At 32.8% G+C, this 14,197-nt stretch overlaps 1 protein-coding gene across 1 annotated transcript; it reads left to right on the forward strand.

Annotated features, from left to right (window-relative positions):
- Positions 1 to 5,282: 5,282 nt before the first annotated feature.
- LOC143587195 (uncharacterized) lies at positions 5,283 to 6,904 on the forward strand. The gene is made up of 6 exons (XM_077068552.1): positions 5,283 to 5,408; positions 5,529 to 5,705; positions 6,029 to 6,145; positions 6,232 to 6,395; positions 6,504 to 6,550; positions 6,660 to 6,904. Exons 1-6 carry the CDS (start codon positions 5,283 to 5,285, stop codon positions 6,902 to 6,904), a joined length of 876 nt encoding a protein of 291 aa, XP_076924667.1.
- The last annotated feature ends 7,293 nt before the right edge of the window (positions 6,905 to 14,197 follow it).

Consider the following 14,197-nt stretch of genomic DNA (forward strand, 5'->3'; position numbering starts at 1 on the left):
GTTGGATCAATTCGGGAACCTAAGAAGATCAAGAAGATTGATGTTCGCTCGACTAGATGACAAGAATCGCAGCCAACAAAGTGGATATGCGAGTTCAGATGACCGAGTGAGTGGTCGGAGACGGGGTCACGGAAGTTGTCGAATTCGGGAGAGCCGAAAGAACACAGTCATGGATCAAGAGAAGTTCCGAGGAGATCAAGACAAGGATGGTGAGGGCCAACATGATTGTGAAAGCCAAGAAGGTCAAGGTCGTGGGTCAAATCAAACAGGGCAAAAGAGACATGCATGGAGTTGAAGAACCACCTATTTCGAGTTGGAAATTAGGGGGGTGATTGTTGGAAGTAATTTTTATCTTAATAGGTCCGTCACGTGTAGGTGACCAGGTTGGACCTATTAGACCTATGGAATTAGGGTTTTATTATATATGGTAATGTCTTAGCTAGCAAGTTAGGTTAGTCTATATAAACCAAGTCATGGTTAGACATTATAGAATGTGGAGTGTGAGATACAACCGAGTTAGGGTTTATCTAGAGACACACGACCAGATGTAACCGAGTTAGGGTTCATCTAGATGCAACCAAGTTAGGGTTTGAAAGATTGTAATAAGTTTTTGAGTTATATTTTCTTATTAATATAAACGAGAGTTAGTCGTTTACTTCATGTTTGATTATCGATCTAGGACTTGAAAACACACATGTTCAATGATGTCTATATAGGTGTTGAGAATCACAAGATCTCAACAATACACTTATAAAAGAATATAAATCCCTTTGCCTTGCATTTGACCCGTTTACAAGTTCATCTTGCATACTTCATTTCTTTTACCACACTTCTTGATCACTAAAAATTAAATCACATGTTTATTGTTGGAACCTATTCTGGGTGAAGGGTAAGGTTCCTAACAATCCCGAAAATGGAGATCAAGAGCGAGTGATGGGTAACGTGTGAAGAGTTTATTTGTATTCAATTGTGAATGCCTTACAATGTTAATCTCCCCTTTATTTATAGGATAAGATATTTATACATATTATCTATTGGTTTATCTATTTCGGCTAGGTCCCTTGGTCCGGTCTTCTTTCCTTCGGGCCTTGCTGGTTCGAAGATCTTTACCTCCTGGTTCTTGTCTCCTATCCCGAATCATGTGTGCCTCGGGCTACTCGCTAGATCGGACGTGCCACATGAACTTTTCCCTCTGATGGTTGCGTAAAAGTTAGTTATTATTATATATTAATTAGTTATATTTAGGTAAATAAATGAATGAACGTTGGTACTTCAAGCATTGCTATGTGTTTTAAGGACATTGGAAGTTAAGGAGCTTAAACGAGCTAATTCAGAGCCATCCAAATGAAGATTAAGCAAGCCTCAAGATTATGGAAGCATGGGGAAATATGTATTGAGGGTTAAGAAGGATTCGGGAGAGGATTGGATGAGAAACATGAAGCCGAAGTGAAAACTGAACAACATGGGTTACAAGGAAAGTGTGTTTTAGTAAAACGGGCGTATCTTGGCCTAGAAAATGAGTTACAGAATCCATAATATATGAATTTCATGTTTCTCAATGAGAGGAATTCGAATATGAAGTCAGTTGCATCTTTGCGTATCGCGAAGATGCAGGACATGCAACTTCGCGATACGCGAAGACGCTCAATGTCGGCAAAAGTTAGTGTTTTAACTATATAAACGATTTTTCGACCCTATTTCGGATAACGACTTCCAGAGGCAGAAGAGCTGTGCTAAGACGATCTTCCATCATTCCAAGGCTTCCGGTTCATCTCGGGATTGGATGTTCATCAAGATAAGTGATATAATCGATATGTCGATGCTCGGCTAAGTTTCTTGTTCATTATAGGGTAGGTTTTTGTGTATTTTAACTTCTGACCAGATTCGTATGCTTAATGTTTATGAGCTTGATTGAGTTATTGCCTTAGTCTTGCTTAAATTGTGATTGATTATTTAAACAATTTGTGGTTGGGATTATTAATTAATGCATTATTTGTTTGGTTGTGTTCATCAACATTTAGGGTTTAAGCTCTTGTGTCATTGATTAGTTATCATCAAATATTGTTCTTTTAATTGGTTTTAACAAACATAAGTTGGTGATTAGGTAAACTGAGTTTCATTGTGCCATCAATTCAGTTAGGGTATCGTTTGACATCACAATCCAACTACTAGGTTTAGTAATTACTGTGTAATCAATATAATCCGAATCTGGGATTAAGTTGAATGTCACATTAACCGAACCTAGAATGAATGCTTTTATTAATATTATTTACAAATCGTTTTTAAGTAATTGTTAGTTTTAATCTTTTTCTAAAAACCGCTTGACATCGTCTGTTCGCCTTAGTTTAATAATTAATTAGTAATATTAAATTAGCATTTTTCTTGAGTTCCTGTGGAGACGACCTTACTTACCCGTACTAGTTATAGGTATTTAAGTTTTTAATTAAATTGTTTTTGAGTAGACCACGACAGCCTACGTCACCCTCGCAAATGGTTTCCCTCCAAACCGTCTTCTAGAATCTCTTGTGCTATTGGGCCTGTCTTCATTGGGCTTTGTTTGGATTATTGGGCTAGAGCCTGTCCATAAGCCCATCTCATGAGTAGGCTCTTCATTTATATACCAATTTGGTCTATTGGAACTAATTGTCCAAGTTCTACTTCGATGAATTAATTAATAAATTAATATTTTTATAGATTCGTTACTTGAACTCAACATTTTACACATGTACTATTTCACATTTTTTACCCACCCAACAACCATATTTTCGTTTATTATTTTTTGGAGAAACTATAGTTCATAAGGTTTTCAAACATATAAAGATCATCCTAAAAGACACTCTTTTTTTTATATGATTTTCATAAACAACCCAAAATCAGTGTAAAAGCTATGAAAATTCAGGTTTAGGTTCTTCTCCGTGACGACCCAAACCTTTACATATATACAACCCTTTTTCACGGCTCAAACGCACTTTAAACACGTATAGTATGTTAAAAACATTATGCTTAGCTGTTATGAAATAAAAGATATTTATAATATATTCAACAAATCATTTATTCACATGCTCAATACAAATACAAAAGCCCAACATTACTCAAGAACGCTAATTTTATGATTCGTTTATGACTAAACCCAACAACCAAATTGATGATTTATAATCTCATATATATATATTGGGGCGGTTAACATACGCTAATACCTTATTGTACATTAGGTACGCGATAATCCAAAACGTACAATTCAACACGATTTAATTATTAAATACATTAATACGATACTATACAGCAGTTATCAAAAGGGTAATTCCGTCTAGAACGTACAAGTATACTCCCCCAAATCTAGTCTTTCAATTCCCCAAATCGTTGTTCTTCAAAATTCCCCCAAATCCGGCAATCAAAACCTAAACCTCCGTTTCGAACGGCAATCAAAACCTACTAATCTGCATATCGATATCAAACTAATTGAGTTAATTATCTAACCCTAAAAATGTTCGTTACCTGCAAATAAAACAGACTAGAATGTATTAATAGAACGTTTTGATATAACCGTGTATTAAAACAGAACGTATTAAACCAAAAACGTATTAAAACGTTTTGATATAAATCAATTTTGATAAAACGTTTTGATATTATAATACATTCTGACGTTTAGATAACACGTTTTGATATATATATATATAATACGTTTTGATATTATAATACATTCTGACGTTTAGATAACACGTTTTGATATATATATATATAATACGTTTTAATATATTCAATTGGAGGAATCAATTGTGATATAACGAATTTTGATAAAACGTTTTATAAAATACGTTTAATATATTCAATTGGAGGAATATGTTTTAATATATATATATATATATATATATATATATATATATAATTCGTTTTAATATATATAGTCAATTTTCATAAAAACGTTTAAGGGTAGATGTTTGCTAAAACGTTTTGATATATTAAAACAATGAGCTGTAGATGTTTGACCATGCAATAATTCACTACCTTATTGTCATTTCTGATCAATAATTCATCTCAACTTCTTCCATTAACTCCTTATACTTACACTTCTACTTCTCAAACCCATATCAGAAGCCGATCAGTACATCCAATTGCTAATACGTTATCTTAATACGCTTTAAACCTTTAAACCTTTAAACGTTCAGCTAAAACGTTTTTAGCTTTAAACGTTCAATGTCAAAAATCCATCATCCAGAACTCAAAATTGATCAATTGAAGCTTCAAATTGATGATTAATTGAATCGATTTCAAATATTAACCGATCAATTGGCTTCAATTTCAAATCAACTAAACAAACCTGTGACGAGTTTTGCGTTTTTCCGATGAGTTCGTTGTCGACGACGATGGTCACGAAGAGTGTTAATGGCGCCGGCGAGCGGAGGTGAAGAAGGTGTGTTGATGTCGGCAACTGGTGGTGGACACGGAATGAGGGAGAGGGACGAGCATATGATTGTAATTGTGATATTGGGTTTTGAAAATCTAATTGTTAAAAGTGTCACGTACATAGTGTACGATAAAGGATTAACTTTCTACTTACAACTACTAGAAGATGATGATTATTCATAGCTTAATTAATTAAGAAGATATATATGAAGACTAACTAAAACCAGACTCTGGCTTTTTTAAGGGAACTGGCACACACTTTTTTTTTTTGTGAATAACTAATTATACACTTTGGGGATCGAACCAATGACATCCAATTTAACATCTAAACCACCTTACCATCTCACTAAAGTGAGAATGCCTAAACTAGCACACGTTTATTCATAAAAAATCAAATCAAGTATTATATTAAAGAGGATAACAAAAAACAAAAGAAACGGACATGTGTGTCTCTTGATTGGCTCTCAAATTAAAAGAGAGAAAATGACCAACGTGTCCATTTGATTGATCAAAATAAAAACATTCGATGAGATTTTTTCAGATATTCTGATGAAATTTATTTTTTAGCCTTCAAAAAGAAAAAGGCGGGTTCGTGTGTCAACCGGATGGGTTTTGAATCATCAACATTGTAAAATGGGCATTTTGGTCACATGCAGAATGCAGAACGTTGTTGGAAACTGTAAACTTTGAATGGCTTCTTTGTATTCCCACGTCATTGCAATTTTTTGAACTTGTGTATTTATTTCTTTCTTAGTCACACAAGTACTAAAGCACTTCAATCTCTTGTGTTACGCATTTTCCATAACTATATATGTTCTCTTTCAAATTAATCGTCATTGAATAAAGGGATTATTTCTTTAAGCACTCTAGGGGAGGCAATGGCTGATAAAAGTGCATTCGACGTTGAAAAGCCAAATCATGAGGACGATTCTACAATCAACAATACCATCACCACTGCGTTTGAACTCCTTGATACTTCTATCCAACATGGTTCAAATAACATGGTAAAACAATATATATTCTAGCTACATGATTAATAGCCACCATATTAACATGATATGTTTATGTTAGAATGTCAAAGTTAATATTATTTTATATAATATGAATATGAGTTATTTATGCAGAAAGCCATGGATTCATCATTGAATCTGGTCCTAAGTTTAATGGAAGAAGTGAGACTAAAAGAGAAATCTGTAGAAGAAGCAAAAGAGGAAGCAGCTGTGAGTGGTTTAGATATTCTTGCAAAGGCGGAGGCGCTAAAGCAGGAGCAGCAGCGCGTAAAGGAAACAAATAACATGGTTGTAAATTGTTCTCTTCAATATTTTTTTTATGATTTATTTTTTCATGGTTGTAAATTGGTCTAACTTTGGTTTAAATTGGAGGCCCTGTCCAAGTGGAAGCCGCGTTCTAGGTTTAGTTTACTCTCCTTAGAGCCAGCCGTGTCTTTTGCTCAGCTAATGATTATATGCTTAAATATCTTCTTGGCAAAAGAGTAAATTTTATGACTGCTGATGTTAATGTTATAAATTTGAAATGCTGTTTTATGAGTGCTTGGAAGGTTATATAGCACAGCATTTGTCTTTCTAATATATGTTGGTAGATTTACTTATTTTTAATTATGTAGCATGCTAGAGAAGTGTATGCACAGAAGGCAAGTTTAGCTAAGGATTTAAAAGAACTTCAACTTCGTTTATCAGGTGTGTTGCGTGAAGGAGATGGGTATCTTGGAGATTTTGATGAGGTTTAACTTTGTTAAGATTTATTCGTTAAGATGTGCTTTAAATTGTGCGTTGCGTTCTAATATCTCGCAAATTTATTTTTCGTTAGATGTGTAAGGTTCTGAAGATGAGATTGGCTAAAGCAGTAAATGCAAAGGAGTTAGCTGATAAAGAAAAGCAAGAAAAAGAGGCATTGGCTCTGGAAGCATTTGCCTTTGAAGAAAGCCAAATGTTAAAACTAGTAGAAGAGTCAGAGAGACTGAACATGAAGAAGTGAAGAATTCCAAGGTATTAATATAACAACATAAATTTGTATTAGTTTTATCAATTTTAGTCAGCATTGTTCTCTCTTTTTTTTTTTTTTTTTGTTTCTTGTTACAGTTGCAAGATCGCTTTAAAGAACGAGAATTTGCCACTAACATCTTACAGTAAGTTGTAGGATCCACATGAACTACACTATTATGGAATCTGAAACTTCATGTTTTACACATTATTACTTTTGTTTATGCCGTCGAGATATATTGGATAAATATCCAGATATCAGCTCGCTTAGAGAGAGTATTGATCAACCGGTCTTGCAGATATGTGAATTTAAATCGTTTAGCCAAACACCATCGTGCTTCACTTCTTCAAGTTCATGTTTAACAGGTTTATTAAAACCATTTCATGAGCTACAATTCAAGAGAGTTGAATCAGTTGTGACCCCACAGGAGACCACTGATGAAAATGCTAAGATTGTTCCTCCACAAAATGAGCAATTAGTAAAGACTCCAGTTCGTTAGCTGCATCCTTAACCAAGAAGCGCATGTTAAGACAAATAAATCAAAGAAAAGAATCAAGAATAGAGAGAGAAATTTAAATGAGATTTACTAATCTTTGTTATCATCCTTGTATTGTTTTGCGTTTTGTTTGTGCTATGGAGAGGAGATTTAGAAATGATTGGTGGCTTTTCAATTGGTCTTGCAAGAATTACATTTCTCCGTGTATAAACACATATCCTTAAGCACTAATTAAGATGATAGTTAGGTGAATGCTTAACCTTTTCTTTTAACAAGCATTACTTTGCACGAGTATTGTATGTATTCACATTAACTAATAATTTGGCAACATAAAAACATGTGTTTTTCATAAGGTTTTAATTTTGTGTGGGATATAAGTAGGAGCCTTCTAAGGATATTGTTTCTTAGCCAGACGGAACACACCTCAAGCACACATGCGCACATGGCAATGAGTAAAATGTGTTGTTCAGATAACACACTTTGCACTTTTAAAGTTGTGTTTATGTTTCTAATTATGGTTGACTTGACATAAATAGCTACTTGCCATGGAACTCATGAGCAACTTGTTGCTAATTAGGCGTTGCAACCTATAGGGTGCGAGTTGATATTAACCAGGGCCATCCTTGAGAATGATAAAAAGACTTTAGGCCTCATGTGAAAAATTTTGGGCCACATCATAATATATATTCATCAGTTATATATAAAAAACCATATATTATAAATTAAACAAAACAAAAATAGTGTATCAAAATGATCGAAGTTAATTTAGCGAATTTTGAGGCTCTCTTAGAGTTATGGGAATATAAAAATAAACAAATTATTAGAAATACAAATTGAAGGTAAAACCATTCGATACAAATACTTAACAAATTATCATCACGTATATCTTCCTTAACCTAACATTAAGTCCTAAACTATTTGATTTCCACAAAATCAATCCAATCGATTAATAATATCATGGTCGCAAGTTGTAGAACAGCCAGAAAACCGTCACAACGGAGTTCAATTGCTGCCGAAAAGACTCCGAATTTAGGTTTTAATTGGGTTTGGGCCTGCATATATGAAAAGTCTTAAAAACCTTTGAGCCCCTTTGCATTTTTGGGCCTCGTGCAACTGCACGGTTTGCACAGCCCAAAAACCGGGCCTTAATATTGACTAATGGGGAGTTTCTACTTTCTTGTGTTCTCATGGAGCAGTTGTTGCTCATGTTCCTATTACTGGGATGTTTGGTTCCTATTGACGATTTGTGTTACTACTGAACAATTGTTATTGCTAGGGTGTGCATGGGTCGGTTTCGTGATCAAACTAAACTAAAAATCGAAAATCCCATTTTAGAGTTTTGAAAGCGTTCAGTTTAAATGTTTCTGGTTTTCAGTTTGGGTTTGGTTTTTTTTTTTTTTTTTGTTTTACTTGTTGGGCTTGAAATTTGTGTTAAAAAGTTGGCCCAAATAATGAATTTGGACATAAACCTTTTTGTTAATTAAGAATTAATTGATTATTATATATTTGGATCCAAATCCCTTTTAATTTAATAAAGGAATCATTATCAAAATAGGCATGTTAACCCAATATTTTCACAAATATGCTTTGAAATTTTTTTCTTATCAAAATAGACATGGTCAATCACATCACTCTTGAGTCTTGACCATCGTTAGGCGCCAAAGAGGCAGGCACGATATAGCATGCGAAGCTAAAATGACAAACCTAATTATGACGTGTCATGATTATATAACGGTGCCTAAATGGCGTTGAATGGGCACTAATGTTGTGCATTTCTTTTTAGTAGTGGGAAAAACAACTTGTAAGGAATCTTGGGACGAATGGGAGAATCAAATGGACGATATAGTGGAATAAAAAAAAGAATAAAATGATCATTATCGTTCAATTGTCTTCTTTAGTTAGTCCATGATTATGGGTTATTGAACATTATTTTCCATCATTCGTCATCCCAACGTTACCTTAGCTTTTCCTCCAACATTCAACCCCACCACTCAACCTATGTTATGGGTCACTTTCCGGTCTTCACCATTCTCCAATTTCTATTTTTTTTATTTAATGTAATTTATGTCTATAATATATATAAATGAAACCCTAAAATCCTACGTGTCATGATTTGGTCGCTCCCTCCTTTTATGAAAGCCACCAGATTGTTTGATTTTTAAATGGAGGTCTCTTATTGATTTAACCCAAATTCATGGGTATGAGTTTTACCAAAACCAGATAGCTCTTAAACGGATTATAACATCTCATTAAATTAAAATTTAATCTTACCAATTATTTGATATGAAAATCCTATAAAATAGGGATATACTAAAATTTAATATCCAATTTAAAAAGAAAAAGATATTATTTATAATTAATAAACAATTTTATAGTAAAAAACATAAGCGGGTCATAGGTCACCAAATCCAGTTAGCTTTTAAACAGGTTATAACATATCATTTATTTATGAAACCCTTTCATCATAAAACCCTAAGTATATTATTAACTTTCTTACAATAAAGAAAATTAAAATCCAAAAAATAAATATTAAAAAAAGAAAAATGTAAAACAACCATTTTCTCAAGCCATCAGATTGCTTTATTTGTATATGAAGGCTTCTCACGCATTTGATCCGAATTCACGGTAAAGGTCTCACCAAACACAGATAACTTTTAAACGGGTTATAACATCTTATTATATTAAAAATTAATCTCATCAAATATTTGATATATCAAATATTTGATATGAAAGTCTTATAAAATAGGGATATACTAAAAATTAATATCCTATTTTATTTAAAAAATATATTATTTATAATTAAGAAACAATTTTATAATAAAGAAAAGAAACAAGTAATGGGTATCACCAAACCCAGATAGCTTTTAAACCGGATTATAACATATCATTTATTTGTGAAACCATTTTATCATCAAACCTCAAGTATATTAATTATTAACTTTCTTAAAATAAATAAAATTAATATATATATATATATATATATATATTAAAAACGAATAATGTAAAACAATCCTCGTAATACAGGGGATAAAATCTAGTATATAATATTTAAACATTGATATTAAAACAAACATTAAAATCCAAGAGTGTGGATATGGTACAAAATGAGATTATGCTAAAAAACGTGAGAACTAATCCTGAACGTCCGTTTTTAGTATAGATGGCTAGGATTTATTTGCTGGTCAAATTAGTAAACTAAAGGGTCTTAAATGAAGTCAACGGTATATTGGTACTTTGTGCTATTTAGTTATAAGCAACTCTCTTAAAAATCTCACCAAGCTCGTCCTACCTTAAATGAGTGGTTAGCAACATCAATGCATAATTAAATTCAAAATCATGATAAAATGTTTCAAAAAATAGTTCAACAGGTGGCTCGTAAAATAACATAAAAAAAACTTGTAAATTATAACAAATACTTAATTTATAACCTACATACAATTTATAAAATTGAACAACACAAATTATATTATAACAACACAAAGAAATGTATATTTATAAAATTAGAAATTATAACAACACATTTTATATTATAAAATAGAACAACACAATTTATATTATAGCAGCATAACTAGTATTAAAATAAAACAACATGATTTATATTATAAGAACAATTTATATTAAAATAGAACAACACGGTTTATATTATAACATAATTTATAATATAAAATAGAACAACACGGTTTATATTATAGTAACACAATTTATATTCTAAAATAGAACAACACGGTTTATGTTATAACAACATAATTTATATTTACAAAATATAACAACATAATTTGTATTGTAACAAGACAATTTATACTACAACAACACAATTTATATTTTATAAAATAGACAGTACGATTTATATTATAACAACACGTTTTATATTTTAACAACACAATTTAAAAATGAAGGTTAGACATCGGGTTATACTATACAACACATCGCAATTCAATAAAATAAAATTAAACAAAACCAAAAACATCGACTTGTTTAAAATGGCATAAAGCTCAATCATATAAGAAAATCATAAAAGGTGAAATCTTTAATAATGTTTATTATTGTTATGTTCATATTAAAATTTGCTCTACGAGTTTTACTAGTGCAGATAAGGAGATCATAAATCTCATTAAAAATAAAAATAACTCATTGCATAAATTCAGGAATTACCAAAACTAACAATTATCAAAAATACAAAAATGCTCTTTTTTGATTAATTTGATAGATACCTTATGACAACTTAGTATTGGTTCCTATTATTCTTAGAAAAAAATGGTTTTTTATTTGATCCTACCTCTAAAATCCAAACTTATATATTAAACATCTTAAATATATATAAACGAAACTTTTAAAAGTTCTTTGGTTGCTCCTCAACTCATCTCAAGCTACCAATTGGTTTATTTGTAAATTGAGGCTTCTCATGTATTTGGCCCGAATTCATGGGTATGGGTCATACCATACCCGGATAGCCCTTAAACGGGTTATAGCATCCCATTAAATTAAAAATTAATCTCACCAAATATTTGATATAAAAAAATCTTTAAAATAGGTATATACTAAAATTTAATATCTGATTGCTTTAAAAAAATAGTATTTATAATTAAAAGTAATTTTATAGTAAAAAAAAATAAGCGGGTCATGGGTCTCATCAAACCCAGATAACTTTTAAACAGGATTATAGCATCTCATTAATTTGTGAAACCATTTCATCATCAAACCCTAAGTATATTAATAACTTACATACAATAAATAAAATTAAAACCCAAAAAATATATAAATATTAGAAACGATTAACGTAAAACAACCCTTATCATACGAGGGATAAAAGTTGGTAATATTTATAAATTAAACTATTAAGGTCGTGTTTGTTTCATAGAATTCGTGGGAATTCAAAGGAATTGGAATTAAAATCTCATGATATGACGTGTTCGCTTCGTTGGAATTGAAATCTTAATTCGTAGGAATCCAAAATGGTTTGTTCGGTTGTCAAAGAATTGGAATTGGAATTGGAATTCAATTCCTTTGAATTCCTTTAAACAAAGGGATTATAAATCCTTACAAAATATGGAGATTTCAAGAATTTTCTTGATTTTTTTTTAACAAGGACAACGAATAAAACATTTTAGTTTTTGTTTGTTTTTTATTTATATTTTAAGTTATGAATTTTTTATTAGAAAAAATTACAATTTTTGTCCTTTTGAATTAGCTAAATTATGGAATGGGTCCTTTTCAGAAATGAGTTTCACTTTTTATCCTTTATTCGCATGTTTCGCTCGGTTTTTGTCCTTTACACTAACGGTCATCCAAAAACTCAGTTAAGTCTCACCATGTGTCATACAAGTGAGAGTATTTTGGTCATTTAATCTAACATATCTATTTATGTCTTTAATAAAAATAAAGTAAATTAAAAGAATTATATAATCAGCTCACCCACTACGCTTCCCGACCATCTTCGGTCGCTTATACACTAAAAAGCTTATAAAAATAAAGTATTTTGTAAGGCCCCGAACCCGGTGACCCTACTTTAGCGTCGGATTTACTCATAAACACAGTTCTTCAAATCAGAGTTTATTAAAACTTTTCGCGGAATATAAAACATCAATTATTTGTTACAAAACATTAAATCTTTTCTTTGATACCATAACACAAAACTTTATATTTAAAACATCTTTACTTCTTTCTTCAGATGCCAGCCGTTCAATCCATGCCGTGTGTCATCCTCATGCTAACTCTATAATCAGCTCACCTGCGTGCATACTAAAAGTCAGCTACGCTGAGTGAGTTCTAGTTAATCGAACGCCATACAATACATACACATACACACATATCCGTAGATACATATCCATACTTCACTAGTTACCCTTCTGTTCTACATACATACTTGCTACCATACATACATACATATCTACAATCACTAACCTCAGTCTACCGAGAGTACGTTCATAGTTCACCGTCTATACCTGTACTCAAGGTCGTGAACATGTACAAGGTTCGCAGTCCTTACCTATGTTCACCATTTATGGTACGTACAAGGATCGCGGTCCTTCCCTATACCATAGTACATCCACAACACGTATAAGGTTCGCAGTCCTTCCCTATGTTGCAACCTAATTCATAGCACGTACGAGGTTCGCAGTCCTCCCCTATGCTACAAAATCAGCACGTATAAGGTTCACAGTCCTTTCCTATGCTGAAATACATCCACAACACGTACAAGGTTCGCAGTCCTTCCCTATGTTGCAACCTAATTCATAGCACGTACGAGGTTCGCAGTCCTCCCCTATGCTACAAATACAGCACGTATAAGGTTCACAGTCATTTTCTATGCTGACGCCTATCTACATTACGTACAAGGTTCGCAGTCCTTATCTACGTTTACATATATCATCTACTTCACGTATAAGGCTCGCAGTCCTTAACTACGCCATCACCAGCCGAGTCTATGTCCGACAGAAGCTAGAGGGATTTGCCATCCTAACTTACTACGTCGAACGTAGAACTCACATGCCATTCGTGTACCTATATCCACATACTTACATTATAACATAAGAATACTCTAGGCATTCTTTACCTCATTCATTTAACAACCATACCCCTTGTCGTTACGTGCAATATCCGAAGATCGTTCACGCCCCGACAAGTATTCATTTGAAATATTCATACATCTTCGATATATAATATTCGTACATTTATTTTTAACCTGACAGTACGCGCAATATCCGAAGATCGTTCGCGTACCGACAAACAATCATTCATATCTATCACACATATCACATATGACATACACTTATCACTTAGGATAAATGTATTAACAACACATCGAGTATGCACACAGCCCCGAAAACATAACAAGGAATGGGGCTAGAAACTCACCTGAATTCTGCTTCTTTTTCTGATAGCTGTAAATCCCTTCTCTAACTGAGCTCGGCTGACTGTACAAGTTTCACGTATCAATACTCGTCTGATCTAATCTGGTGGCCTAGTATTAGCTTACTTAACTTATCGCTTTTTAATTTATTTTCTAATCAAACTTAGCTCTAGGCGAAGTTAACCTTAGGCGAACTTAGCTGTAGGCGAAGTTACCAGCTAGGAGAACTTAGCTTTACAGCGAAGTTGCCATCAGGCGAACTTGGCTTCAGGCGAAGTTGTCATCAGGCGAACTTAACTTTACAGCGAAGTTGCCATTAGGCGAACTTAGCTTGCAGGCGAAGTTCATCAGGCGAACTTAGCTTGCAGGCGAAGTTCATCGCGTTGAAGGCGAAGTTGCCCAGATGCAGGCGAAGTTACCCAGACAGCCGCTGTTCGGTTTCTTTT

This window comes from Bidens hawaiensis, unplaced genomic scaffold (genome assembly GCF_021521415.1).
Source record: "Bidens hawaiensis isolate Kalapana, Puna unplaced genomic scaffold, B.hawaiensis_p1.1 tig00035222_1, whole genome shotgun sequence".
In the NCBI taxonomy this organism is placed as follows: domain Eukaryota; kingdom Viridiplantae; phylum Streptophyta; class Magnoliopsida; order Asterales; family Asteraceae; genus Bidens; species Bidens hawaiensis.

Coding starts and splice junctions, on each gene's coding strand:
- LOC143587195 (XM_077068552.1), top strand. CDS start 5,283: ATGGCTGATAAAAGTGCATTCGACGTTGAAAAGCCAAATCATGAGGAC. Junction 5,409..5,528: donor AACATGGTTCAAATAACATG/GTAAAACAATAT, acceptor TTATTTATGCAG/AAAGCCATGGATTCATCATT. Junction 6,551..6,659: donor TTTGCCACTAACATCTTACA/GTAAGTTGTAGG, acceptor ATAAATATCCAG/ATATCAGCTCGCTTAGAGAG.